Raw genomic sequence first — 27,756 nt, forward strand, 5'->3', positions numbered from 1 at the left:
TGCTGGCGACTTAGATAGTCCGCCTGACAATTTTCTATTCCCGAGATAAAAACTGCAGATATGCATGGCACATGCATCTCTGCCCAAACTAAGATCTGGTTCACCTCTTTTTGAGCAGCTCGGCTCCGGGTGCCTCCCTGATGATTGACATAAGCCACTGCTGTGGCAATGTCGGACTGGATCCTGACCGGACAACCCTGTAGCCTGATAGTCCAGGCTTTTAAAGCTAGATGTATCGCCCGGATCTCCAGAATGTTGATGGGTAAGGTCCTCTCTGTCTTGGACCATACCCCTTGGACCGCAGCCTGTTCCAGAACTGCTCCCCAACCTGACAGACTGGCATCTGTTGTTACCACCGTCCAGGTAACCGGTAGAAAGGATTTCCCCTTCTGCAGGTTTTCGGGTATGAGCCACCAATTGAGGCTCTGACGCACCGCATGCGACAGGTGCATCGGAAAGTCTAATGCCTGAACCTTCTTGTTCCAGGTCAACAGAATACTGTGTTGCAGCATTCTTGAGTGAAACTGAGCATAGGGAACTGCTTCGAATGAAGACACCATCTTCCCTAGTAGCCTCATACAAAGGCGGACTGAGGGACCCTTCTTGGTCCTTACTGTCAGAATCAGCTCTCTCAAAGCAGTGATCTTTGCCTGGGGTAGAAATATCTTCTCCTGGCTTGTATCTATAATCAGACCTAAATACTCCAGTCTTCTTACTGGTTTTAGGAAAGACTTTTCTAAGTTGAGGATCCAACCCAGGTGTTCTAGATACCTGACCATGGTCCTCAAGTTTCCCTTCAAAGAGGCTACCGACCGGTCTATCAAGAGCAGGTCGTCTAGGTATGCTATGACAGCTATACCCTGAGCCCTTAATCTGGCCAGAGGAGGAGCCAAGATCTTTGTGAACACTCGAGGTGCAGTGGCTATCCCGAAAGGCAGAGCCACAAACTGGAAATGGCACCCTCCTACCTCGAAGCGCAGAAACTTCTGATGAGCAGGAAAAATGGGCACATGCAGATATGCATCTCTGATGTCTATTGATGCCAGAAATTCTCCTCCCTGCAGGGTGGGAACTACTGTTCGAATTGATTCCATGTGGAAGGATTGAATCCTTAGGAATCGGTTCAGATCCCTTAAGTCCAGAATGGGCCTGACATCCCCATTTGGCTTTTGGACCGTAAAAAGGTTGGAATAGAAGCCCAATCCCTGGTCCTTTGCGGGAACTATCATAATGACCTCCTGCGACAAAAGTCGCTCTAACGCTAGAAGGAGAGACTGCTTCTTCTCTGGGTCTCTGGGAACATTTGATCTGAGGAACCGAGGAGAAGGGAATTCCTGAAACTCCAGCTTGTACCCTAAGGTTACCGTGGAGATTACCCATCTGTCCTGGAAGTCCTCCTGCCAGAGCTCTGAGAACTGTCACAGTCTTCCCCCCACTCGAGTGAGCGGGGGCGCCCCCTCATGCAGAGGTCTTAGTGTTTTGCCTAGTAGGCTTCTTTCCCCAGGACTTCTTTTGTACCTGGGGTTGACTCTTGTCTCTGGACCCCGATGGAGGCGGCCGTCGAGACTGCCTGGAGGCTGAAGCCACCGGCGCTGGGGAAAGAGTCAGTTTGAAAGAGGGACGCTTACTCTTCTTCTTGACAGGTAAGAGAGAGTGCTTTTCCCACAAGAGATTCTCTTGATATAGTTATCCAAGTCCTCTCCAAACAACCTTGCACCACGAAATGGAAACCCAGCCAGTAGCTTCTTACATGGTGCTTCGGCTGACCAATTTTTCAACCATAGGATTCTACGTATATGCACCAATCCCAGTGAAAGACGGGAGGTTTGCACGATAGAATCTCTAATGGCGTCAACCACAAAGCATAAGGCCGCTGGAAGGTTAGCAAACCCCTGGGCCTGCTGTTCAGGTAATACTTTGATGACCTGCTTAACATGGTCTCTTAAGTATTGACAGACTCCAATCGCTGCTACTGCAGGTTGGGCCACTGATCCTGCTAAGGAGAAAACATCCTTCAATAGGGATTCCATCCTTTTATCTAAAGGATCCCTGAGCATCTGAGCATTGTCTACAGGACAAGTCAGGCTATTATTTACGGAGGAAATGGCGGTATCAATAGCCGGTATTCCCCACATTTTAATAAACTTTTCTTCCATCGGATAAAGTGTTGAAAACTTTCTCGGCGGAAAAAAACGTTTGTCTGGGTGATCCCACTCAGAATAAATAAGCTTTTCAAGTAAAGTATGAACAGGAAAAGCATGTGCTGCTTGGAAAGGTTTCAGTGACCCCAAAGCAGAAGAGGATTCTTTAGCAGTTTCAGGTATGGGCAACTTAAATGTGAAGTGGACCAATCCAGTGAGGATCTGCACTAAGACTTTCTCCTCTTGGGAAGTCGCAGAGGGTCCCTCTCCACCTGAATCCTCCGAAGAGGAATCATCCATCCCATCCCGATCCTCTGAAAGGGATTCATCTCCTTTATCCCAGAGCTCCTCTGTCTGAGGGTCTTGGGGAACAGAGGAAAGCCTAGTGCGTTTTCTTCCACTGAGTGAAGACGTAATCACGGCCATTAATCTTTCCTCTAGACCATTAATGGTTAAGGAAAAAACCTCTTGTGTAATATATACAGGGGCTGAAGTGCCAGAAGCAGGTGTAGCCCCTGACCCCGATGGCTCTCCCTGGCTAGCCATCCCTGGCCCATCTTTAGGGGGGGAGGATGCTGCCGACAGGGGGCCCTCAGAACCTGAATGAGATCCCCTAGTGTCTCTGGTTCCTGGGGTGCTTGAACCTCTTCTACCCATAGTGCAAAGCAACAAGGTGTGAGGTATACAAATGAACACTGCCCGCTGAGCGATGTAGTCTGGCTAAAAGCCTTGCTACCCAATGCTCAGTCTGGTGTTACTTCAGTAAATGCTGCCTAGGAGAATGCCTGTGTCCCACCTTACATGCGACCGTCAGCTCTGTGTCTCTCAGAAGGCTATGTGCACCTGTACAGAGTGCCTCTAATAGCCTGCAGCTGGCCTGAGTGGGAGTTTGCAGCCTGCTTGAGACGCTGGGACATAAACAGCGATTACAACACCTGAGACAGAGTCAGCATGTGTAGGTTTGTGCTCTTGGCAGCCCCCGGTGGTCACAATAGGCATAGCATGCATTTACCTTAAAGGAGAAAAGCCACTAGAACTCAAAAATTCTGTGGAATCTCCTCTTACCTTATCCAGCCGCAGGGTGCTGTTTACACAGACCCAATCTTCACCTCTCACGGTGGGCTCCGTTTGAAAAACCGTCAGAGACTGGGGCCCCCATCAGTAGGGGGATCCAACAGTTCTGGGACCGTAAAGCACCTCGCCAGAAATTAGGAAGTTTAAAGCCATTTTCTGATCTGCGGGGTCCAGCTCTCTAAAAAGAGAAGCATTACGGGTAAAACCTCGTTTCTTCGGACACGAGGACCGGGTACCATTCAATTCGGCCATGAAAAGACACTTTGAATGGATCCGGTTCGCCTGGCTTGCCCCAGTATAGGATCTTAGGATATTCCCTTTGGAGCTCAGCACAGGACATCTTTACACGTCCATCACCTAAGACACTGGCGTAAAAACTGAGGTATCCCTGCAAGGGGGAGGGATTATATAGGGGGTTGAACTTCCTGATAGGGTGTGCCAGTGTCCAATCACCAGTGATACCTATATAACCCATCAGTAATTACTGTGGCTCTGTGTCCCGTGATGTTCGAGAAAGAAAGTTATACATGGATTTGCATTTTAATGATCCCCTGTCAATCAGCAAGATTTCTGGCTCCCAGGTGTCTTCTATACAGGTAACGAGCTGAGATTAGGAGCACTCTCTTAAAGGGAGTGCTCCTAATCTCAGCTTTTTACCTGTATAAAAGTCACCTGTCCATAGAAGCAATCAGATTCCAATCTCTCCACCATGGCCAAGACCAAAGAGCTCTCAAAGGACGTCAGGGACAAGATTGTAGATCTACACAAGGCTGGAATGGGTTACAAGACCATCGCTAAGCAGCTTGGTGAGAGGGTGACAACGGTAGGTGCGATTATTCGCAAATGGAAGAAGCACAAAATTACTGGAAATCTCCCTCGGTCTGGGGCTCCATGCAAGGTCTCACCTCGTGGATCTTCAATGATCATGAGAACGGTGAGGAATCAGCCCAGAACTACACGGGAGAATCTTGTCAATGATCTCAAGGCAGCTGGGACCATAGTCACCAAGAAAACAATTGGTAACACACTACGCCATGAAGGATGGAAATCCTGCAGCGCCCCCAAGGTCCCCCTGCTCAAAAAAAGCACATGTACAGGACTGTCTGAAGTTTTCTAATGAACATCTGAATGATTCAGAGGAGAACTGAGTGAAAGTGTTGTGGTCAGAGGAGACCAAAATCGAGCTCTTTGGCATCAACTCAACTCGCTGTGTTTGGAGGAGGAGGAGGAATGCCACCTATGACCCCAAGAACACCATCCCCACCATCAAACATGGAGATGGAAATATTATGCTTTGGGGGTGTTTTTCTGCTAAGGGGACAGGACAACTTCACCACATCAAAGGGACGATGGATGGGTGAGAACCTCCTTCCCTCAGCCAGGGCATTGAAAATGGGTCATGGATGGGTATTCCAGCATGACCATGACCCAAAACACATGGCCAAGACAACAAAGGAGTGGCTCAAGAAGAAGCTCATTAAGATCCTGGAGTGGCCTAGCCAGTCCCCAGACTTTAATCCCATAGAAAATATTTGGAGGGAGCTGAAGGTTCGCGTTACCAAACGTCAGCCTCCAAACCTTAATGACTTGGAGAGGATCTGCAAAGAGGACAAAATCCCTCCTGAGATGTGTGCAAACCTCATGGCCAACTACAAGAAACATCTGACCTCTGTGATTGCCAACAAGGGTTTTGCCACCAAGTACTAAGTCATGTTTTGGGTCAAATATTTATTTCACTCATTAAAATGCAAATCAATTTATAACTTTTTTCAAATGCGTTTATCTGCATATTGTTGTTTTTCTGTCTCTCACTGTTAAAATAAACCGACCATTAAAACTATAGACTGATCAATTCTTTGTCAGTGGGGCAAATGTACAAAATCAGCAGGGGACCAAATACTTTTTTCCCCTCACTGTATTTTGTTTGCACTTAAAATTTATTATCATGCATTTTTTTCCTAAAAAAAATTAGCTGGGCAAATATCGCTGTGACATAAAAAAAAATTGCAAAACCCACCATTTTATTCTCTGCCTCTGCTTAAAAATATTTTTTGGGTTCGAAGTAAACTTTCTAGCAAAAAAATGCACATTTTTTACATGTATAAAAGAAATGTCAGAATTGGCCCAGACTGAAGGTGGTTAAATCCAATCTAAATTGGAGTTTAAAATTTATCGGAAGGGAATGGCAGTTCGATTTTTGCAGATTTAAAAGATCAAATGATGCAACTGAAGTATGTATGGCCACCATAGGACCGTTGTCGCCAGAAGATTCCTTCGCTGGTGTCATTACAAGGTGGCGCCGCTCTCTGCACCATTTAGGCCCCACCCACAGCAGCAGAAGAGGGCCTGTGACCTCACATGACCACACAGCAAACCCATGGAGGACGGCTTTAAAACAGGTGAGTGTGCCTAACAAAAAAAAAACAAAAAAAAAGCGCTACACTGCTATAAAGGTCATCTAAATCTAAAAACAAATATGTAATATACTGCAGCATACCGGTCCTTAGATGTGGTGGTTGTATTTGTTTTCTTTTTCAGGCTAAGACCTTTCTTTCTGAAATTACAGAAAAATTATCAGTTGATCCTGCCAGAAATCCAGTATGCTTGTAAGTTTCTGCACCCTGAACTGAAATTTCAAACAATGTTATCAGCTTCCCCAGCTGGGAACTACCGAATTCCCTCCCATGTAATGAAGGTGAGTAAAGGAGGGGGGGTTTGAAGTTCAAATTTGGAAAGCAACCTAAGGTGACAACGCTGCTTCTCCTCCACAGTACAGCGAGTGAACGAAAACCCGACAAGAGAAAACTAATGCGGCCACCATCTAATGACTGGTAAGCTGCACTATATTTCTTTTTGTTTTTTCTTTACTTTTCATATGCTTTAGGCAACCTCTTCTGAACGATTTTTTTTGACAGCTTTTAAAAACGACCGTTTAGCCGCGTTTGCATGTCGCGTTTAGATGCGTTTACGTCTAGGAGCGTTTATTTAAGATAACATCTTAAGACCCTCCCAAAGCACAAAAAAACAGTATTATTTGACTATTTCAGCCATTCTGTGAGACCAGAGTGAGTAGTAGCAGCTGAGAGAGCAGCAGTGTACTTGTATCTACCTCAATTTCAGTGTTTTTACTATGGATCCCATAATGAGCATATGTGTGGAAATGCTCCTGACGTTGCTGTTGACGAGGCTGGAAAGACGTCGGAAATTGCGTGTGAGGACCAGAGATTGTTGCTACTGGACTCATCCATTGACTGCGCAGCGCATGTCTGTAGGATATTTTTGTAAATGTATGTACAAGCAGGGTCTCAAACTGGCGGCCCTCCCAACTGTTGCAAAACTACAAGTCCCATCATGCCTCTGCCTGTGGGAGTCATACTTGTAACTCTCAGCCTTGCAATGCCTCATGGGACTTGTAGTTTTCGCAACAGCTGGAGACAGCTGGAGGTCCACCAGTTTGAGACCCCTGATGTACAGCAATGCTAGTGGTGTATTGGATTAGATCATGGACTCATTAGGGTTATATAAATGGTCTATGAAGCAGTGCAAGCAATTACAAGTTTTTAGAATATTTTTTTTTAAGCGGTTTTTCATCATTTGCCATCATTTTTTAGGTTTTGTAATGTAAAAAAAAAAAAATAGGGCACCTTTAAAAACATTGCTGAACGCCAGTACCGCGTTTGGCGTCGGAAACTTCGGTGTCTGAACACATTTTTATGCCTTCAAAGAAAAGCCTCTAAACGCAACTGCCTAAAAATGACGTTAAACGAACCTGTGTACATGTACACATAAGATAACATAGAGGAGAGTTCAGGGGCAGCTGAAAAAAAAACATACAACTGCCTCTGAACGTCCAGCAGTGTACATGAGGCCTTAGGGCCCTTTCACACTGGGGCGGTTTGCAGGCGCTAACAATAGCGCCTACAAACCGACCCAAAAGTGCTGCTGCTTTGTCTCCAGTGTGAAAGCCCCGAGGGCTTTTACACTGGAGCGGTGCGCTAGCAGGACAGGAAAAAAAGTCATGCTAGCAGCATCTTCGGAGCGGTGAAGGAGCGGAGTGTATACTGCTCCTTGAAATCAATGGGACAGCGCGGCTATACTGCCGGCAAAGCGCCTCTGCAGAGGAGCTTTGCGGTGGTATTTAACCCCTTCTCAGCCGCTAGCGGGGGGTAAAACCGCCCCGCTAGCAGCCAAACACGCTTTACCGCCGACGCCGCCCCCGCCCCAGTGTGAAAGGGCCCTTAAAGAGGAGCTCTAGGCTCCTTCAAGAAAAAAAAAATAAATAAAAGTCAGCAGCTACAAATACTGTTGCTGCCGACTTTTAATATTAGAACACTTACTTGTCCACGAATCCAGCGGGGTCTTCACCCGAGCAGATTTTTTTTAACTGGCTGTCGGGTGTTGCTGCCGCCAACTCCACTAAGGCAAACCAGCAGACGTTCCCTACTGCACATGAGCAACGCGTGCTGCTCTTTGTGAATGGCCCAGCGGTGGTGGGGGTAGGAGAACGCCAAGGCTGACTTTGCTGTAGTGAGATTAGCTGGAAGTGGGAGTGGGTACCTGTCAAAACCAGGTAGCCGCTGCCCCCAAAAAGTGCCAAATGTGTCACGCTTAATTCCTACATGTAATAATCATCATTTTTTTATCTAGAAAATTACTTAGAACCCCCAATCATATTATATATATATTTTTAAAAAAATTTTTTTTAAAGCCCTAGAGCAGGGGTCTCCAAACAAAGGGCCAGTTTACTGTGCTTCAGACTTGAGGGGGACCAGACTGTGGCCAATGAAAGTAAAAACTGTTCCAGCCACACATGGTGGTCAGTGTGAAAAGGAAGAAAGCCCCATTTTAGGTGTCATTAGGAGAAGTAGCACCCCATTGTTGGTGTCAGTGGGAAGAATAGTGCCTCATTGCTGGCATTGGTGGGAGGAATGGGGACTCCTCATTGGTGTCAGTGGGAGGAATAGTGCCCCATCTTTGGTTTCACTGCGAGGAATAGTGTCCCATTGCTGGTGTCACTGAGAGGAATAGTGTCCCATTGCTGGTGTTAGTGGGAGGAATAGTGTCCCATTGCAGGTGTCACTGAGAGGAACAGTGTCCCACTGCTGGTGTCAGTGGGAGGAATAGTGCCCCATCATCGGTGTCACTGAGAGGAATAGTGTCCCATTGCTGGTGTCACTGGGAGGAATAGCGTCCCATTGCTGGTGTCACTGGGAGGAATAGTGTCCCATCATTGGTGTCACTGGGAGGAATAGCGTCCCATTGCTGGTGTCACTGGGAGGAATAGTGTCCCATTGCTGGTGTCACTGGGAGGAATAGTGTCCCATTGCAGGTGTCACTGAGAGGAATAGTGTCCCATTGTTGGTGTCACTGAGAGGAATAGTGTCCCATTGTTGGTGTCACTGAGAGGAATAGGAACCCATCATTGCTGTCAGTGGACGGAATAGTTCCTCATGTCTGTGGAGGAAAAGTGCCCCAAGGACCGGATAAACTCAAGCAAAGGGCTGCATCCGGCCCCACGGGCCATAGTTTGGAGACCACTGCCCTAGGCCAGGGGTAGACAACCTCGGCCCTCCAGCTGTGGTGAAACTACAAGTCCCATGAGACATTGCAAGACTCTGACAATCACAGGCATGACTCCTAGAGGCAGAGGCATGATGGGATTTGTAGTTTCACCACAGCTGGAGGACCGAGATTGCCTACCCCTGCCCTAGAGAATAAAATAGTGCATGCTGCATATTTTTATGTCACATGATGATATTTGCGCAGTGGTTTTTCAAACACAATTTCTTTGGGGGGAAAAAATAAAATTTAATGTGTTTTCATGTGCAAAAACAATATAATACCCAATTGTTTGGTAAAAGATAAAAGGTGATGTAATGCCGAGTAAATAGATACCCAACATGGTACTCTTTGCATACGCCCATAGAACGGCGCCAACCAACAGCAACTAAAAATCTTAGGTGATGCTTTAAAAGCCTTTACAGGCTACCAGTTTAGAGTTACAGAGGAGGTCTGGAGCTAGAATGATTGCTCTCTCTATACTGCTCGCAATACCTCACATGTGTGGCGCGAACATCGTTAGCAACCTACGTATGCCTTTATTTTTATGCGCAAGCATAGGGGGACGGGGCACTTTAAAAGTTTTTTTTTTATTCTTACATGGTTTCTTTAAAAAATATATATATATCACTTTTATTGCTATCACAAGGAATGTAAACATCCCTTGTGACAGCAATAGTCAGTGACAGGTACTCTTTATGGAGAGATCTGGGGTCTATAAGACCGGGAAACCAGAAGAGACGAAAATGCTTGTTGCTTCCGGTTTCCTATACCATAGAGATCATCTGGGACCTTCCAGTCCTTGACCATCACTATGGCTAGCCGGCAAGACCACTGGGGTCCCCGGTGGGAGGGGAGAGCCCGGGAAGGAAGCGAGAAAGGAGGAAGGAAGGGAGGAAGGAGGAAGGGAGGAAGGAGGAAGGGAGGAAGGAGGAAGGAGGAAGGGAGGAAGGAGGGAGGAGGAAGGAGGGAGGAGGAAGGAGGAAGGAGGGAGGAGGAAGGAGGGAGGAGGAAGGAGGGAGGAGGGAGGAGGAAGGAGGAAGGAGGGAGGAGGAAGGAGGGAGGAGGGAGGAGGATTAGGGAGGAGGGTGAACCCCTTCCCTCCGCCTGTAAAAAGTGATCCAGTGGCTAATTGCCCGCTAGCATCGCTTTTCCAAAAAGAGAGACTAACTGGCTGAAAAAAACAAAGCTACCGCGCTGATGCCTGTAGCTGCAGGCATCATCCTGGTATAACCACTGCAACTCAGACATCCATGGGTGGCAATTGGTTAAGCAATTTGAAATGTAATTTTTGGTCTCAGTAAGATCTGCTTTTTAAATTTATTAGTAAAGCGATCGTGAGATACTGGAAGCCACGTCACGCGCTCAGTTGATGTGAATGTACACCTGTATTAACCCCAATGCCCCAACTATAAAATGAAGACAGGGAGGACTCACATGTGCTGTGGTGCGTTGCTGTACGACCCGTGCTCCAGCTTCTGCCACTTTCCTAAGTGTGACGCCGACCGGTGCAGCAAGTCGCAATACTTGGGCGGCAGCAGCTGTGTGGTCAGCATGACGAAGGCATTGATCCACACCATGATGAGGTGCTCACACGACCACCGCATGTCATAATACTGAGTGCTCTGCAAGGAAAGACACAACGTCAGAACATCGAATACATTCAGGAAACGCATGGAGCTCATCATTTGGATAAAGCTGCGTCACAACCAGGACTGTACAATCCTTAACCCTTTCATGCCTAAGCCTATTTCTGACATTTGTTGCTCACAAGTTAAAATCTGTATTTTTTGTTAGAAAATTACTTAAGTGTGTTTTTCCCAGAAAATTCTGTTTGAAAGACCGCTGCGCAAATACCGCGTGACATAAAATATTGCAACGATCGCCATTTTATTCTCTAGGGTCTCTGCTAACATTATATATATATATATATATATATATATATATATATATATATATATATATATAATGTTAGCAGAGACCCTAGAGAATAAAATGGCGATCGTTGCAATATTTTATGTCACGTGGTATTTGCGCAGCGGTCTTTTAAACGCAATTTTCTGGGAAAAACACACTTTCATGAATTTAAAAAAAAAAAAAAAAAATAAACAGTAAAGTTAGCCCAACTTTTTTTTGTATAATGCAAAAGATGATGTTACGCCGAGTAAATAGATACCGAACATGTCATGCTTTGAAATTGCGCATACTCGCAGAATGGCGACAACCTACGGTATCTAAGAATCTCCATAGGCGATGCTTTAAAAAAAAAAAAAAAAAAGGAAAAATGTTTATCAGTACATGGGTTGAATTTCGAAAGAATTTTCTTTAGAAAATCTCATCTAAGAATTTTCGTTCGTATTTCGCACCATTAGTGGGCTGCAGCAACAGCCGATTTTCTTGCGGCCATCAAATTGGAGTAATCGGACATGTTGGAAATTTTTTGAAAAACTAACGATTTTCTAATCAATGATGGGAGAATCGTGCGAGAAATGTAATCGAAAAAGAAATGCGCATGTGCAAGAAAAGAAAATTCCCGGAAAGAAAAGAAGATTCCCGGCCATGAAAATTCTTTTCTGTAGCAACATGGAGGTGAAATTGAAGGCTTGGTTGGTCAAATTTCGAAATCAATGGTGGCATCATCTGATCACAAAAAACGCACAAATTTTTAGATTTAAAAAAAAAAAATTCTTTCAATATTCGACCATGTATGGCCAGCCTTACAGAGGAGGTCTTTTGTTATAATTATTGCTCTAACTCTGACGATCGCCCCGATACCTCACATGTGTGATTTGAACGCCATTTAGATTTGCGGACGTGACTTACGAATGCGTTTTCTTTGCTGCGCGAGCACGCGGGGACAGGGCCCTTTACATTTTTTTTTTTTTCTTATTCTTTTTTACATTGTCCCTTTAAAAAAAAAAATTCTGATCACTTTTATTGCTGTCACAAGGAATGTAAACATCCCTTGTGACAGTAATAGGTGGTGACAGGTACTCTTTATGGAGGGATCTAAAAGACCCCAAATCCCTCCTTTGCACTTAAAAGTATTCAGATCGCCAAAATCGGCGATTCTACATTCTGTCATTTTTTTTTAAAATCGCCGCCCTTAGCAGTGACGTCACTTCCGGGAATTTACATCGGAGACCGAATCCGGCTTTGTTTGGGTCTCAGCCTAGGCGGCGGACGCGCCGGCTGGTGGCTCGGGCCTCCCGGTGGGATGGGAGGCCCAGGAAGAGCGGCGACGTCCCCTCCCACTCCATAGGATAACAGCCGATCGGCTTTTAGCTGCATCAGTTATCATCACTCCAATAAACGGTACAGAGCGAATAGGTAACTACAGATTAAAACGGTATTAAACCCAAAAGCAAGCAATTATTATATTGCAGATGACCAATTCTTTGATGTGATGGCTGCATTCGTTTTCTTTTTTTAGACTTTATTTTTTCTGTTTTCATCTGGTGATCCAGCCAGCAAGTCTATTTTTCAAAAGCACAAGGCTCTCCAGCAGAATGCATCAGTTTACATGGGAGGAGACGAACCACTTTACACTGGCAGGGGTGCTTACAACGATCAGCTTTTATTTATTCATGCAAAATCTTTATCTTGGATCACCGGGTAAAAATAATTGAGAGAAAAAAAACAAATGAAAGGACCAGCAAAAATTTGAGAATGGGTAGGCTGCAATATATATCGTTTTGGTTTTTATATGATTTTAAACTTTGATTTTTTATTTATTTTTTATTCACTTGCAATGTGCTTAGAAAATGTGACTACTCCAGGAACAGTAAATTCTTTAGCCCAGCCGCCTCCCTCCCTGCACGTCACAGCCCTCTCCTCCTCTGGGAGGGTTTAATTACACCAACATATCAGAAAAAAAAATTGAAAAACAGAATGACTGAGTTGGAAAAGGATCACCCCCCTTACGTCAGTATTTTGTTGAACCACCTTTTGCTTTAATTCCAGCCTTTAGTCTGTTGGGATTTGTCTCTACTAACTTTGCACATCTAGACTTTGCAATATTTGCCCCACTCTACTTTTCAGAAATGCTCAAGTTTAGTTACATTTGATAGTGGCCGTTTGAGGACCGAAGTCTTCAAGTCATTCCACAGATTTTCAATGGTGTCCAAGTCTGGGCTCTGACTAGGTCATGCAGGGACATTCACCCTCTTCTCCTTCAACCCCTGTGTGGTCATTGTTGCTGTGTGCTTTGGGTCATTGTCATGTTGGAAGGTAAACCTTCTTCCCATTGACAACTTTCTGGCAGAGGGCAGCAGATTTTCCTCAAAAATTTGACAGTATTTTTCCCCATCCATTTTTCCTTCTATCCTGACAAGTGCTCCAGTTCCTGCTGCAGAGAAAAACCCCCATAACAGGATATTACCACCCCCCCCATAACAGGATATTACCACCCCCCATAACAGGATATTACCACCCCCCATAGCAGGATATTACCACCCCCCATAGCAGGATATTACCACCCCCCCATAACAGGATATTACCACCCCCCCATAACAGGATATTACCACCCCCCCAACAGGATATTACCACCCCCCCAACAGGATATTACCACCCCCCCAACAGGATATTACCACCCCCCCAACAGGCTATTACCACCCCCCCAACAGGCTATTACCACCCCCCTAACAGGCTATTACCACCCCCCTAACAGGCTATTACCACCTCCATGCTTCACAGTAGGAATGGTGTTATTTGGATGGTGAGTTATATTGGATTTCCGCCAGACATATCGTTTGGCGTTGAGGCCAAATAATTAAATTTTAGTCTCATCTGACCATAACACCTTTTTCCATCTGGCCTCAGAATCTTCAAGGTGCATTTTGGCAAAGCTCAGTGGTGACTCCATGTGGCCTTTCTTGAGGAGTGGCTTTTTTTTTCTTGCAAACGTCCCATTAAAGCCACATTTGTGGAGAATTTGTGATATTGTCACATGCACTCAATGACCACTCCTTGTCAAAAATTCCTGCAACTTCTTCAGAGTTCTTGTAGGACTCCTGGTGGCTTCTCTGACCAGTTTCCTAATGGCTCCTTCATCCAATTTGGAGCGACGTCCTGATCCAGGGAGGGTCTGTGTTCTACCAAACTACCAAATACCTTCCATTTCTTTATAACAGACTTCTAGGCATTGATAAAGCCATTGTCTCCATCTCCTGACTTGTGCCTGTCCACAACTTTATCCCGGAGATCCCAGTGACAGCGCCTTGCCACCCATAGTGATTGTTTGCTTCACTTGCACTACCAGGAAATTAAATGCTCCAGGAAATCTCTTTTATGCTGAATTAATCAAAATGACCACAGCTGATCACAGTTGAAAGTCAAGTCATTTTTAGGAGGGGGGTGATCCTTTTTCCAACTCAGTTATTCTGTTTTTGAATTTTTAAGAAAAAATTTCTGACATGGTGGTGTTATATCCTTTATTTGGATGTTATACAACTGGATAAAACAAAAACTGTGCCCATATTCTATTAATAGATAAGCACAAACAAGTAAATAGTACAAATGAAAAAACATACTTTTACAAAGCACAGTGGCAGAATCGCCACGTAGTAGGCACTAAAGAGGGAGTTGAACAGGACTTCTTTAATCCTGCGGTTGAAGTCCGCTTTCAAACACTCCACCTCGTTACGTATGAGGTCCGGGGACAGCGGACAGCTGTGGGATGGGATAGAAGGGGGGGAATTGAACTGTTCTCTCAGGGACTCCCGGAGGAGGGATAGAAAGTCTTTGGGTCTGACAAGGCTGGCCACGTCATTAGCACCGTCCTCTACCAATGAATCCTGTACGAGGTATCCACAATCCGTGGGCAGAGGCTGGGAGCGGTTGTCTTGGTGGAAGCAGCAAAGAGGTACGTAGACTCCGAACCTGGAAAGAGATGGAGGAAACACAAGGGAGATATAAATACAGATGAAACAAAGAATGAAACAAAAAAATACTTCCAAACAATGGCCAACAATTGGCGGACACTTGACAATCACAACTATATCAGTTTGTTGGACATTCCATTACAAAACCATGGCCATTAATATGTAAATGTCCCCTCTTGGTGGCTATACCATCCCACACTCTTCTGGGAAGACTTTCCACAAGTTTAAATTTGTCTGTGGGAATTTGTACCCATTCAGCCATAAGAGTTTGTGAGGTAAGGTTTGAAGTGAAGTCCTGCCTCACACTTGGCATCCCAATTCATTCCAAAGGTGTTCAGTAGGGTTGAGGTCAGGACTCTGTAGAAGCCACTCAAGTTCCTCCACACCAAATTAGTCAATGTCTTTATAGATGGTGATCACTAGGGTTGAGGTCAGGGTTCTGTGAAGGCTACCCAAGTTTCTCCACAACAAACTCATCAAACTATGTTTTTATGGATGGTGACTAGTAGAGTTGAAGTCAGGGTTCTGTGAAGGCCACCCAAGCTTCTCCACACCAAACCATGTCTTTATGGATGGTGATCAGTAAGGTTGAGGTCAGGGCTCTGTGAAGGACACCCAAGTTCCTCCACACCAAATGATGTCTTTATGGAGCTGGCTTTGTACACAGAGGCACAGTCATACTAAAACAGAAAAGGGCCTTCCCCAAACTGTTACCACAAGGTTGGAAGGGCACCATTGTCTAAAATGACTCTGTATGCCTTAGCATAGATAGAACCTTTCTTTGGAAACACCTGAACTGGAGAAGGGTCCATATACTTTATGCCATATAGGTAAGCATGATGGTCATAACAATCAAAAACAACTCATCACCTTCTCACTTTAGTAAAGGCTGGAGTAAAACACAGACAATATATCCTGAACTTTAGTGTCACGTAAACGAAATTAAACCCCCCGCCTCAATGTTCTATGACCATAAAACAAGTCCTCGAGGGTAAATATTTTTTATAGGCACTGCATATACTTGATCATTTAGGCCCACTGTCTCCCTCTGTCTCTCACTCTGACACACACACACACACTGAAGAGGTTGTAACAATAACTCACGGGTAGCCCAAGAACAAGAGGTTCAAGACTGAATGATTGCGGAACAGGTTGACCAGGGTCCAGCAGAACACCCACCCGCACAGCGTGAGCAGGACCAGGCGGGCGGTGATCAAAGCGCTGTAGTGGACCATGGAGGTTGATCCTACCTGAGAAGCCTGAAAGAGAAACGACAATTAGCCAAAAAAGTCTGCCGCAGGAAGAGAAGCTTGAAACTTAAAGCTGAATTTCAGGAGCTCCAAGTCCAGCGAAGTGCATGACACCTTCAGGGCTTAGCTTTATTATTTATATCTGACAGGTTTATAGTATGATAGCAGTTTTCCGGGCCCCCAACACTGATCCTTCTGAGCTCTGCATCCTAAACAGGAGAATCGTTGCAGCAGCTATGCCCGCCTCTCCCCTCCTTCTGCCCATTCACAGAAGCCTTGGTATTATATGAACACATTCACAAAATACAAAGGCTTCTGTGAATGGGCAGCAGAGGGGAGGGGTGGGTATAGTCTCCTCTCGAATCCTGGAGTGACTCTCCGGCAGAGAAATAAACCTGTCAGATGTAAATAATAGAGGTAAACCAAGGGGATGCTATGCAGCTCCTTGGATTTAACTCATAGTGACCTTCACTTATTTTTCCACGTAGATATAAAAAATATTCAAATGACTGCAGCTCTGTAATCACAATTCATCATTAAATATATACTATAATGCAATCAGTGAAAGCAGCTGAATTTGACTTCATAACCGCTTCCTGCAATCCCTGTACAGCAACAGACCAGACTGCAACGTGGAGAAGCCACACAAGGTGCAAATCAGTACATGTGCTGACAAGAAGTATGCCGATAGAAGAAGAACAAAATATTTGATCGATCAATTATCTACTTGTTGTGCCACATCCTAAATTCGAGTTTAGAGCAAAAGGAGTTCCCCTAGCGGACTTTAAAGGCACATTTTTTAAGAAAATATTTTAAAAAAAAGGGGTATGTAAAGTAGATAACAGTTTATTAGTTACAAAAAATAATCAAGTGAATCACATAGTTACAAAGTTAAAAACAAGGAATGCATTTCCATAAATATAGAAGTTGATACCAATACATGTGCACCCGACGCGTTTCGGAGTTACTTATGCCTCCTTCTTCAGGGGTGATTGTAGGGTTTGCAACAAGAATTTTATTGGTATCTATGGATATAGGTTGTGCATTCCAGGACGAATTAAAAGAAACATAGATATGTTGACGTACTGCCCATCGGACACGCTCCCTGGTCGTGGTGTGTAGAACTTTAGTGAAGTATAGCAGGAGTATTCACATAGCCACTGTCAAGGTGGAAGTAGAGACGTATAAATATATAGGGTGGTTTTATTCTTCCTTCCAGTAGGAAGAAAGGCCCAAGGTTAGCGGGCATATGACAGTTTAGATCTGAGGTCACACTGGGGCCAAATGTGTATCCTGGTCCGCCTACAATAATGGGGGGCAGTAACTGGTGGTAAATATGGATCAGATGTGGTTCAAAAAGCAAGTGTCACAGCACCTCGCACCAAGAGCGTCCTGTCTGCTGCAGACAGGACGCTCTTGGTGCGAGGTGCTGTGACACTTGCTTTTTGAACCACATCTGATCCATATTTACCACCAGTTACTGCCCCCCATTATTGTAGGCGGACCAGGATACACATTTGGCCCCAGTGTGACCTCAGATCTAAACTGTCATATGCCCGCTAACCTTGGGCCTTTCTTCCTACTGGAAGGAAGAATAAAACCACCCTATATATTTATACGTCTCTACTTCCACCTTGACAGTGGCTATGTGAATACTCCTGCTATACTTCACTAAAGTTCTACACACCACGACCAGGGAGCGTGTCCGATGGGCAGTACGTCAACATATCTATGTTTCTTTTAATTCGTCCTGGAATGCACAACCTATATCCATAGATACCAATAAAATTCTTGTTGCAAACCCTACAATCACCCCTGAAGAAGGAGGCATAAGTAACTCCGAAACGCGTCGGGTGCACATGTATTGGTATCAACTTCTATTTATGGAAATGCATTCCTTGTTTTTAACTTTGTAACTATGTGATTCACTTGATTATTTTTTGTAACTAATAAACTGTTATCTACTTTACATACCCCTTTTTTTTAAAAATATTTTCTTAAAAAATGTGCCTTTAAAGTCCGCTAGGGGAACTCCTTTTGCCGATAGAAGAAGAGAGCAAAGTGGCAGAGAAATTAGCTCATCACTGTGCTGCTTCTCCTTTCACCACCCAGTCACAGAATGGGAGCGGGTCCAGGACAGCCGGGGATCTCGAAGAAGCGGGTTGAATGATGCTGGCAATCATGCAACCCGGTAAATGGAGGGCATCTAGGAGCAGAAAATGATTACTGTGGAGGACAGCTCTGGTTGAAGGCGAGTACTATAGCAAAAAGTTGCTTTTTTAGTTTTATCCTTTAACCACTTGATCTCCTGAAGATTTACCCCCCCCTTCATGACCAGGCCATTTTTTGCGATACAGCACAATGTTACTTTAACTGACAATTCTGCAGTCGTGCGACATTGTACATGAATAAAATGTATGTCCTTTTTTTCCTCAAGAAATAGAGCTTTCTTTTGTGGGCAGTTGATCACCTCTACGTTTTGAATTTTTTGCTCTATAAAAAAAAAAAAAAAACAAAAAAAAAAAAAAAAAAAAACAATTTAGAAAAACAAACACAATATTTTTTACATTCTGCTATAAAACATGTCCAATAAAAAAATTAAAAAAAAAAAATCCAATGTCTTCATAAAATTTAGGCCAATATGTATTCTGCTACATATTTTTGGTAAAAAAAAAAAAAATCCCAATAAAGTGTATATTGATTGGTTTGCGCAAAAGTTATAGCGTCTACAAACTATGGGATATTTTAATTTATTTTAATTTATTTTACTAGTAATGTCGGCGATCAGCGAACCAATGTCAGATCACTTTGCTAAAAATATGCACTGTCACTGTACTAATATCACTGGCTGGGAAGGGTTAAACATCAGAGGGTGATCAAAGGGTTAATTGTGTTCCTAGCCAGTGTTTTACTAAACTGTGTGGTGTTTCTACTAGGGGAAGAGATGGATTCTAGTCCCTGCTTAGCAGGGACACAAAGTCCATCCCTTTCCTCCTGTCAGAACAGCGATCTGCCTTGTTTACATAGACAGAACGGCAATTAGCCTATCTGCCTAACGATCCGTGGATGCCGATCAGCTTCCGCTGACAGTGTGCATGCGCAACCACCTACCCAGAAGTGTCAGATCGTGTATGCTGTACATACGTGATCTGGTGCACAGGTGTCGCCCTGTAGAAGTAAAACTGCTATAGGGCGGACCTGAAGCAGTTAATGACCTCTGGAATAGTGAAAAGAGTGCAGCCTTAGACTTGTGCGACTTGTCTTGCGACTCAGGACTGCAAAGTCGCATGACAAGTCGTACCCCATGATTTCCAATGAGTACCGTTCATATCTGTGCGACTTCAAAGTAGTCCCTGTACTTTTTTGGTCCGACTGTGATATGAGTTGAGGGCCACAGACCTCAAGTTTACACAGGTTGTCCCTGAAATTGCAGCAAAATCGCACGACTTTTAAGTCGCTGCAGTGTTAAAGGGGCCTTACCTGTGAGGGATAGTTTCTTTTTTTTTTTTTATTACTGACTTGTACTCTCTTGTCAGAGCTATTCATACAATATAAGAAAAAACAAAAAAACAAAAGGCTTTTGCGTTTTATCCTCCTGCAGTCTGGACAGAGTGTTAGCTCACTTGCCCTGCTGCCGCACATATGCGTCACGCAGTCAGCAAGAGGTTAATATAGGGGGAAAAAAAAAAAAAAAAAAAACAACACACAATACACATTCCCTTTAGATCCATTTCACACCGAGGGAGTTTTGCAGGCACTATAGTGTTAAATATAGCGCCTGCAATCCGCCCTCAAACAGCTGCTCCATTGTCTCCAGTGTGAAAGCCCGAGGGCTTTCACACCGGAGCGCTGCGCTGGCAGGACATCAGGAAAAGTCCTGGCAGCAGTTTCTTTGGAGCGGTGAAGGAGCGGTGTGTTTACCGCTGCTCCCCATTGAAATCAATGGGGCAGCGCTGGGATACCGCCGGCAAAACGCCGCTATTGCGGCGCATCGTGGGCGGTTTTAACCCTTTCTCGGCCACTAGCAGGGGGTAAAAGCACCCCGCTAGCGGCTGAAATGCACCACAAATCCGATAGTAAAACGCCGCTTTGCTATGGGCGGCTCGGTGTGAAAACCGTCTTAACTTCTGATTGCCAGACAGTGCTTGCTTGATCTGAGGCTGTGCAGTACAGGGTGGATTGGAATAAAGCAGCACACCAATAAAAAGGAGAGAGAGAGAGGGAGAACGCGAGAGCGCGAGAGGGAGAGCGCGAGAGGGAGAGCGAGAGGGGGAGAGCGAGAGGGGGAGAGCGAGAGGGGGAGAGCGAGAGGGGGAGAGCGAGAGGGGGAGAGCGAGAGCGAGAGGGGGGGGGAGAGAGAGAGCGAGAGGGGGGGGAGAGAGAGAGCGAGGGGGGGGAGAGAGAGAGCGAGAGGGGGGAGAGAGAGAGCGAGAGGGGGGGGGAGAGAGAGAGCGAGAGGGGGGGGGAGAGAGAGAGCGAGGGGGGGGGGAGAGAGAGAGCGAGAGGGGGGGGGGAGAGAGAGAGCGAGAGGGGGGGGAGGAGAGAGGGGGGGAGAGGAAGAGGAAGAGGAAGGGAGGGAGGGGGAGGGGGAGGGGGAGAGAGAGAGAGAGAGAGAGAGAGAGAGAGAGAGAGAGAGAGAGAGAGAGAGAGAGAGAGAGAGCGAACTCACCTCAGAAATAAGGGCCCAGACAAGTCGCCGGGCCAACATGACGGTGATAAAAGCTGCCAGGTGATAATCGATGAGATGGAAATTCTGCAGAATAAAAAACACAAATCTGAATGTGAACATCTCTAATCTTTATGGCAGCCTAGTGCCTAAAAGAGGTACTACAGTCAAAAAACGACAACTGGGTTCTGGTACATGTAGTTTGTTTAGGTTTACAAATTAAAATGTAACTAAACCCGGGAACACCTCTGTAGGAGTGTGGCAATGACAAAAACCATATCAAAGTGGGACTTCACTCTCTGAATCAACATTGACTATTTTTAATCCTCATGCTGCTAGCATTAGTAAATCGATAGGAAAGAAGATATTTGTTTTAAAGTGTAACCCCCCCCCCCCCCCCTTTTTTTTTTTTTTTTTATTGTGGTTTTGTATGTCTGACATCCTTGCAGGAGTGGAAGAGGGGGAGTAGTGGCCATAGACTATAATTTAGTTGGGGTGAGGGAGATTTAATATGCATTATTCTTCTCTAAGGGTCCTGTAGTCGGGTAGAGTATTCAATCTATTTTTCATAACATCTAAGCGAATATATTGTTGGACTTATCCCAATAATACCTTAATTAATCAAGGCCATTATTTGGGCAAGGGGGTTTGTATAGGTTTATATAGTAATTATATTATATTATAATTTATATATAGTAATATGTTTTGTGCAATGTGTATTTCTTTAGTGAAGGATGTTGAAATGTTTTCTGTTTTGTAAATTAAATAAAAAAAAAAAAAAAAAAAAAAAAACAATCAATAAAATTAGATTGAAAAAAACTTTTTTTATTTTTTTACATTTCTTCAGTTACTTCCTGCTTTCCAATTACCTAGGCCAGTGATGGAGAACCTTGGCACCCCAGATGTTTTGGAACTAAATTTCCCATGATGTTCAACTACACTGCAGAGTGCATGAGCATCATGGGAAATGTAGTTCCAAAACATCTGGGGTGCCAAGGTTCTCCATCACTGGCCTAGGCAAATGAGGTCATACTTCCCAGGAGTCTTTAGGAGGGAAGGATGGGTTTTTCTCAGCTAAATACACTCTTCCTGCCTGCAAGCCTGAGCTAAGGGCAGATGGATTCCAGGAAGTAAATGCTACATGAATCATCTGCCCTTACTCAAGATGGCCATGGCCAGAAATGCTAGGGGGGTGGTGTTTTTCAGCAAAATAAAGCATGGAGACATGGATGGATAGGCAAGTTTGTTTTTAATATGAACAATACATTAAATAGTGTTTTTGGTTTGTGGTGTTCAGATGCAGTGTAGTTCAACTTTAAAGCTGCTCACTACATTACTGAGGACCACCCAACTCAGAGAAGAGGAGGACCAAGCAGGTCACATGACTTCATATTTACTGGAAAGCTCAACTCTTTTTTCTGAAGTCTTACACATTGAAATGCAGTCTTCTATTCAGCCAAAAGATGGAGCTCTAGCCTTCTTTTCGCATCATAAGAAGGAAGTTTTTATCAGACAAAGAAAGCTGCTCTCTGCTGTGTTGGTCTTTAGCTAACCCATAGTTAGGGCCCTTTCACACTGATATGTTTTTCCTGCATTTTTTCCTTTCAAGAAAAATGTTTCCCTTTCAATCCTTTTGGACTTTTCACCACACATGTGCACTGCCGAAAAATGTGTTTGTTTTCCTTTTATTCGTTTTGGGGTTTTTTTGGGGTCATTCATTATGAACGAAATTCGTGAATTCGAAAATAAAAATAAAATCTATAAGAAATTTTTAAACATTAAAGCTGGATTCTAAAACTTCAGCCACTTTGTAAAAGAGAAGGCACAACTAGGGGTTAAGTCCAAGGAGATGAATTACATCTCCTGAACTTATCTCTATTATTTGTAACTGACAAGTTTAAGGCTTTGCCTGAGCATACATGGACACTGGTTTTCTCTAAAGGGAGAGAGAGAGGCACCTCCCCTCCCTGAAGGCACACTATGAGATAAATCCAAGGAGGTGCATGCCCTCTCCTGGGCTCTGCTGCCCATTCAGAGAAGCCTTTGTATTTTGTGAATGAGTACACATAACACAAAGGCCTCTGTGATTGGACAGGAGGGGGGGGGCAGGCGCAGCAGCTGCGCTGAGTCTAAATGTTGAAGATGCTTAGACCTGAAGCATCAGGCTACTGGAATACGGCGACAGCTGTCTTCGGGAGAGCAGTAAGACTATCAGATTTAAAATAATAGAGAGATGAGCCCAGGAGATGGCATGCACCCCTTTGGATTTATTTCATAGTGTGTCTTAATTTTTTATTTTATTTTTTAAAGGAGCTACATTCCTGAATTCAGCTTTAATGTGGGAGAAGTTCTGCTAAATGTAAATTTATAGAGATTTAAATGGTAACCTTTTAGAATGACGCTAAACCCTTCTATCCCCTGGGTGGACCAAGCACAGTGTCTGCCTCTTCTACCCTCGCATGCAGTACATTGGAATGGTTTCATTTCACTGCCCACTGACTCACCAGGGAGGTGCAGGAGGCAGGGTGGTTATATGGGTACCACCACACGGTCTTGTATATATTGATGTACTGGATGAAGAGTGACACAAGAAGGTAGATAAAAAAGAGGAACTCAAAGAGGAGACTTCCGTCCAGCGGCAGGTCAGGGATACGGCAGTGACGCACGGGTTCGGGAGTTATCAAGGCAGTTATCGGAGGGGGCAGATAGGCCAACGGCACTACCATTCCTGAGAAAGAAGCAGAGTTACACATAAGTCATATGTCCTGTTTTATTAATTAGAGGTCATTTCTACTGATTAGGTTGTCATTGATTAGGTTGTCATTGATAACTTCTTCTGAAATGCTAACTGCCTGTCTGCCATGCTCATTTTCTGCCTACAGTACCTTCAGAGTCAACAACTTGGAACAAGATCTCATGTCATGTTCCTCATGTCCCTCAAAACACATTAGCTGCGGTTCACTGTTGACATGTTGCTAAGTGAATACTTTCATTGATCACTGCAAGCATGGAGACGTGAGGAGGTCCTGTCTATGGGATGTGATGGATAGTTACACGTCTGTAATTATAACGTGTGATAAAAGGTAATGCACAAGACTGGTATGTTCTCTCTTTTTGTGATTTTATACCCTACTAGTTAGATCAGCATTTCTCAACCAGGGACCCTTCAGAGGCTGCTCAGTTCTCTGAGCAATGGCGGATATTGATCTCCCACCTAAACTGACCCCCAATGGAAGGGGCCGCTCCTAAAGCGACCCCCAATGGAAGGGGCCGCTCCTAAAGCGACCCCCAATGGAAGGGGCGCTCCTAAAGCGACCCCCAATGGAAGGGGCCGCTCCTAAAGCGACCCCCAATGGAAGGGGCCGCTCCTAAAGCGACCCCCAATGGAAGGGGCCGCTCCTAAAGCGACCCCCAATGGAAGGGGCCGCTCCTAATGCGACCCCAATGGAAGCGGCCGCTCCTAAAGCGACCCCCAATGGAAGGGCGCTCCTAAAGCGACCCCCAATGGAAGGGGCCGCTCCTAAAGCGACCACCAATGGAAGGGGCCGCTCCTAAAGCGACCACCAATGGAAGGGGCCGCTCCTAAATCGACCACCAATGGAAGGGGGCGCTCCTAAAGCGACCACCAATGGAAGGGGCCGCTCCTAAAGCGACCACCAATGGAAGGGGCCGCTCCTAAAGCGACCACCAATGGAAGGGGCCGCTCCTAAAGCGACCACCAATGGAAGGGGCCGCTCCTACAGCGACCACCAATGGAAGGGGCCGCTCCTACAGCGACCACCAATGGAAGGGGCCGCTCCTACAGCGACCACCAATGGAAGGGGCCGCTCCTACAGCGACCCATGAAGGGGCGCTCACAGCGACCACCAATGGAAGGGGCCGCTCCTACAGCGACCACCAATGGAAGGGGCCGCTCCTACAGCGACCACCAATGGAAGGGGCCGCTCCTACAGCGACCACCAATGGAAGGGCCGCTCACAGCGACCACCAATGAAGGGGCCGCTCCTACAGCGACCACCAATGGAAGGGGCCGCTCCTACAGCGACCACCAATGGAAGGGGCCGCTCCTACAGCGACCACCAATGGAAGGGGCCGCTCCTACAGCGACCACCAATGGAAGGGGCCGCTCCTAAAGCGACCACCAATGGAAGGGGCCGCTCCTAAAGCGACCACCAATGGAAGGGGCCGCTCCTAAAGCGACCACCAATGGAAGGGGCCGCTCCTAAAGCGACCACCAATGGAAGGGGGCCGCTCCTAAAGCGACCACCAATGGAAGGGGGCCGCTCCTAAAGCGACCACCAATGGAAGGGGCCGCTCCTACAGCGACCACCAATGGAAGGGGCCGCTCCTACAGCGACCACCAATGGAAGGGGCCGCTCCTACAGCGACCACCAATGGAAGGGGCCGCTCCTAAAGCGACCACCAATGGAAGGGGCCGCTCCTAAAGCGACCACCAATGGAAGGGGCCGCTCCTAAAGCGACCACCAATGGAAGGGGCCGCTCTAAAGCGACCACCAATTAAAGGGGGCCTCTCCTAAAGCGACCACCAATGGAAGGGGCCGCTCCTAAAGCGACCACCAATGGAAGGGGCCGCTCCTAAAGCGACCACCAATGGAAGGGGCCGCTCCTAAAGCGACCACCAATGGAAGGGGCCGCTCCTAAAGCGACCACCAATGGAAGGGGCCGCTCCTAAGCGACCACCAATGGAAGGGGCCGCTCCTAAAGCGACCACCAATGGAAGGGGCCGCTCCTAAAGCGACCACCAATGAAGGGGCCGCTCCTAAAGCGACCACCAATGGAAGGGGCCACTCCTACAGCGACCACCAAATGGAAGGGGCCGCTCCTAAAGCGACCACCAATGGAAGGGGCCGCTCCTAAAGCGACCACCAATGGAAGGGGCCGTTCCTAAAGCGACCACCAATGGAAGGGGCCGCTCCTAAAGCGACCACCAATGGAAGGGGCCGCTCCTAAAGCGACCACCAATGGAAGGGGCCGCTCCTAAAGCGACCACCAATGGAAGGGGCCGCTCCTAAAGCGACCACCAATGGAAGGGGCCGCTCCTAAAGCGACCACCAATGGAAGGGGCCGCTCCTAAAGCGACCACCAATGGAAGGGGCCGCTCCTAAAGCGACCACCAATGGAAGGGGCCGCTCCTAAAGCGACCACCAATGGAAGGGGCCGCTCCTAAAGCGACCACCAATGGAAGGGGCCGCTCCTAAAGCGACCACCAATGGAAGGGGCCGCTCCTACAGCGACCACCAATGGAAGGGGCCGCTCCTACAGCGACCACCAATGGAAGGGGCCGCTCCTACAGCGACCACCAATGGAAGGGGCCGCTCCTACAGCGACCACCAATGGAAGGGGCCGCTCCTAAAGCGACCCCCAATGGAAGGGGCCACTTCTACAGCGACCCCCAATGGAAGGGGCCGTTCCTAAAGCGACTCATTTATGACTGTTTTGATTACTATTGTGATTGGCCCACAGCTATCACATGGTACCTAGGCCGATCACTGCACCCTGTACCATGTGATAAGCTGTAGTTAATCACAGGTCACAAGCTGTCATGAATGAAAGTTTAAAAAGCGTCTTATATAATGGAGGAGGCAGACCTTTCATTCATCTGCACTTTTCATTAATGGAACGGAGAAGGGGGTGGAAAGGGCAGGCATAGTCAACACTCTTTGATAAGTGCCTGTGACAGGCCCAGTGAATTTATCAACACACGTGGGATTGAGGGGTTTGGGGTCAACCATAAGAGAGTCTGGCCAACAGCACAAGGGACACTTTGCATTAAACTTAAGTGCTGTCCATTGTAATGACGTTATCTAAATTTAGGCATTAAAAGCTTTCGAATGCAATGCATTTAGATGATTAAATTTCTCTATGACCAATATCCAAAGGTCAGAAAAACAATCAGATTGGAGCGACAGGGGAACAAAGCAAGATCGTCAGCCTAACACTCAACTTTACCTTATAAAGGACTGTAGTGTTTTGTGCCCATTTTCTTTACTATGGCCAGAAAAAAAAGAAAAAAACAAATTACAAATTTCTATTATCTTTTCCTATTTCGCTAAATATAATTTATATTTCCATATCTAGCCACCAGGTGGAGCCCTCTGCTCCTTTTTTACATTTTCCAGGCTCTCCTTAGCTTCACTGTTGAAAAAAAAGAGTCTGAGATTTACAGAACACACAGGGGTTGATTTTATAAAACTGGAGAGCGCAAAATCTGGTGCAGCGGTACATGATATCCAATCAGCTTCTAACTTCAGCTTGTTCAATTAAAGTATAGCTAAAAGGCAAAAAATATTTCTAGTTTTGGATGGAGTGGAGAGGGATTAGAACGCCTGTCAGTTTTTATTGATGTCTGTGCTCCCGTTAAGGAGATTCACCTGCCTCTCTATATGGCATCATCATTGAAAGTGAAAGTAAATGAAAATCCCAAATTTAGGGTTGTCCTCAGAAAAGTAATGGAGGGGAAATCTTCCAAATGGGGAGTTCTGGTGACCTGGGGGAATTCCCTTAATTTTCCCCTCAGTTCCTGTTTGGCTATGGGACAGAAAGTGAAGGGAAATCTTCGCAATGGGACAAAGATGGCGGAAAAAAAATTTGCAGGAGTTATAACCCTCCCTTGCTCTATCCAAAATTAAAAAAATAAGTTTTGCATATAGTTCTACTTTAAAGTGGTTGTTACGCCACTTTATAAACTACACACAATTCCCCTCTGTTATGAAGCCTCCTATGCTGCAGAGTAGTTCTTTATATATAAAAAAAAAAAAAAAAAAATGCCTATTTCTACCTGAATTCACATGGTCGATCTGCGGTCACATGACTCTTGGAGGCTCTCTCTCCCCGTCTGACAGCTAGAGCGGAAGGGGCCAAGATTGCCCCTCTGATGTCAATCCGAGGGGAGGAGAGGAGGCGAGAGACCTGAGAATTCAGGCGGGGAGGAGGGGAGCCTCGAGGAGTCACGTGACTGCCGATCGGCGCTGTGAATTCAGGTGGAAATAGGCATCCTTATTACATAAAACATACACTCTAGCATAGGAGGCTTTATAACAGAGGAGAATTGTGTGTATTGCCTAAAGGGGTATTGCGGGGGGATTGGCAAGAGCTGACAAGCAGGGAGGGGAGGGGGAGGACGACAGAGGACACAGGAGACAGAGAGGAGAGCTGCGGATGAC

At 45.8% G+C, this 27,756-nt stretch overlaps 1 protein-coding gene across 1 annotated transcript in view; it reads right to left on the bottom strand.

The window, feature by feature from the left end:
* Nucleotides 1–27,756, bottom strand: part of TMEM39A (transmembrane protein 39A) — an 85,428-nt gene that overhangs the window by 9,800 nt on the left and 47,872 nt on the right. Inside the window, 6 exon segments of the mRNA XM_073617382.1 lie at nucleotides 10,212–10,399; nucleotides 14,306–14,654; nucleotides 15,761–15,915; nucleotides 20,576–20,659; nucleotides 23,077–23,271; nucleotides 23,273–23,300. Of these exon segments, the coding sequence (XP_073473483.1) occupies nucleotides 10,212–10,399; nucleotides 14,306–14,654; nucleotides 15,761–15,915; nucleotides 20,576–20,659; nucleotides 23,077–23,271; nucleotides 23,273–23,300 (999 nt within the window).

The sequence above is a fragment of the Aquarana catesbeiana genome, linkage group LG02, assembly GCF_042186555.1.
Source record: "Aquarana catesbeiana isolate 2022-GZ linkage group LG02, ASM4218655v1, whole genome shotgun sequence".
Taxonomy (NCBI): domain Eukaryota; kingdom Metazoa; phylum Chordata; class Amphibia; order Anura; family Ranidae; genus Aquarana; species Aquarana catesbeiana.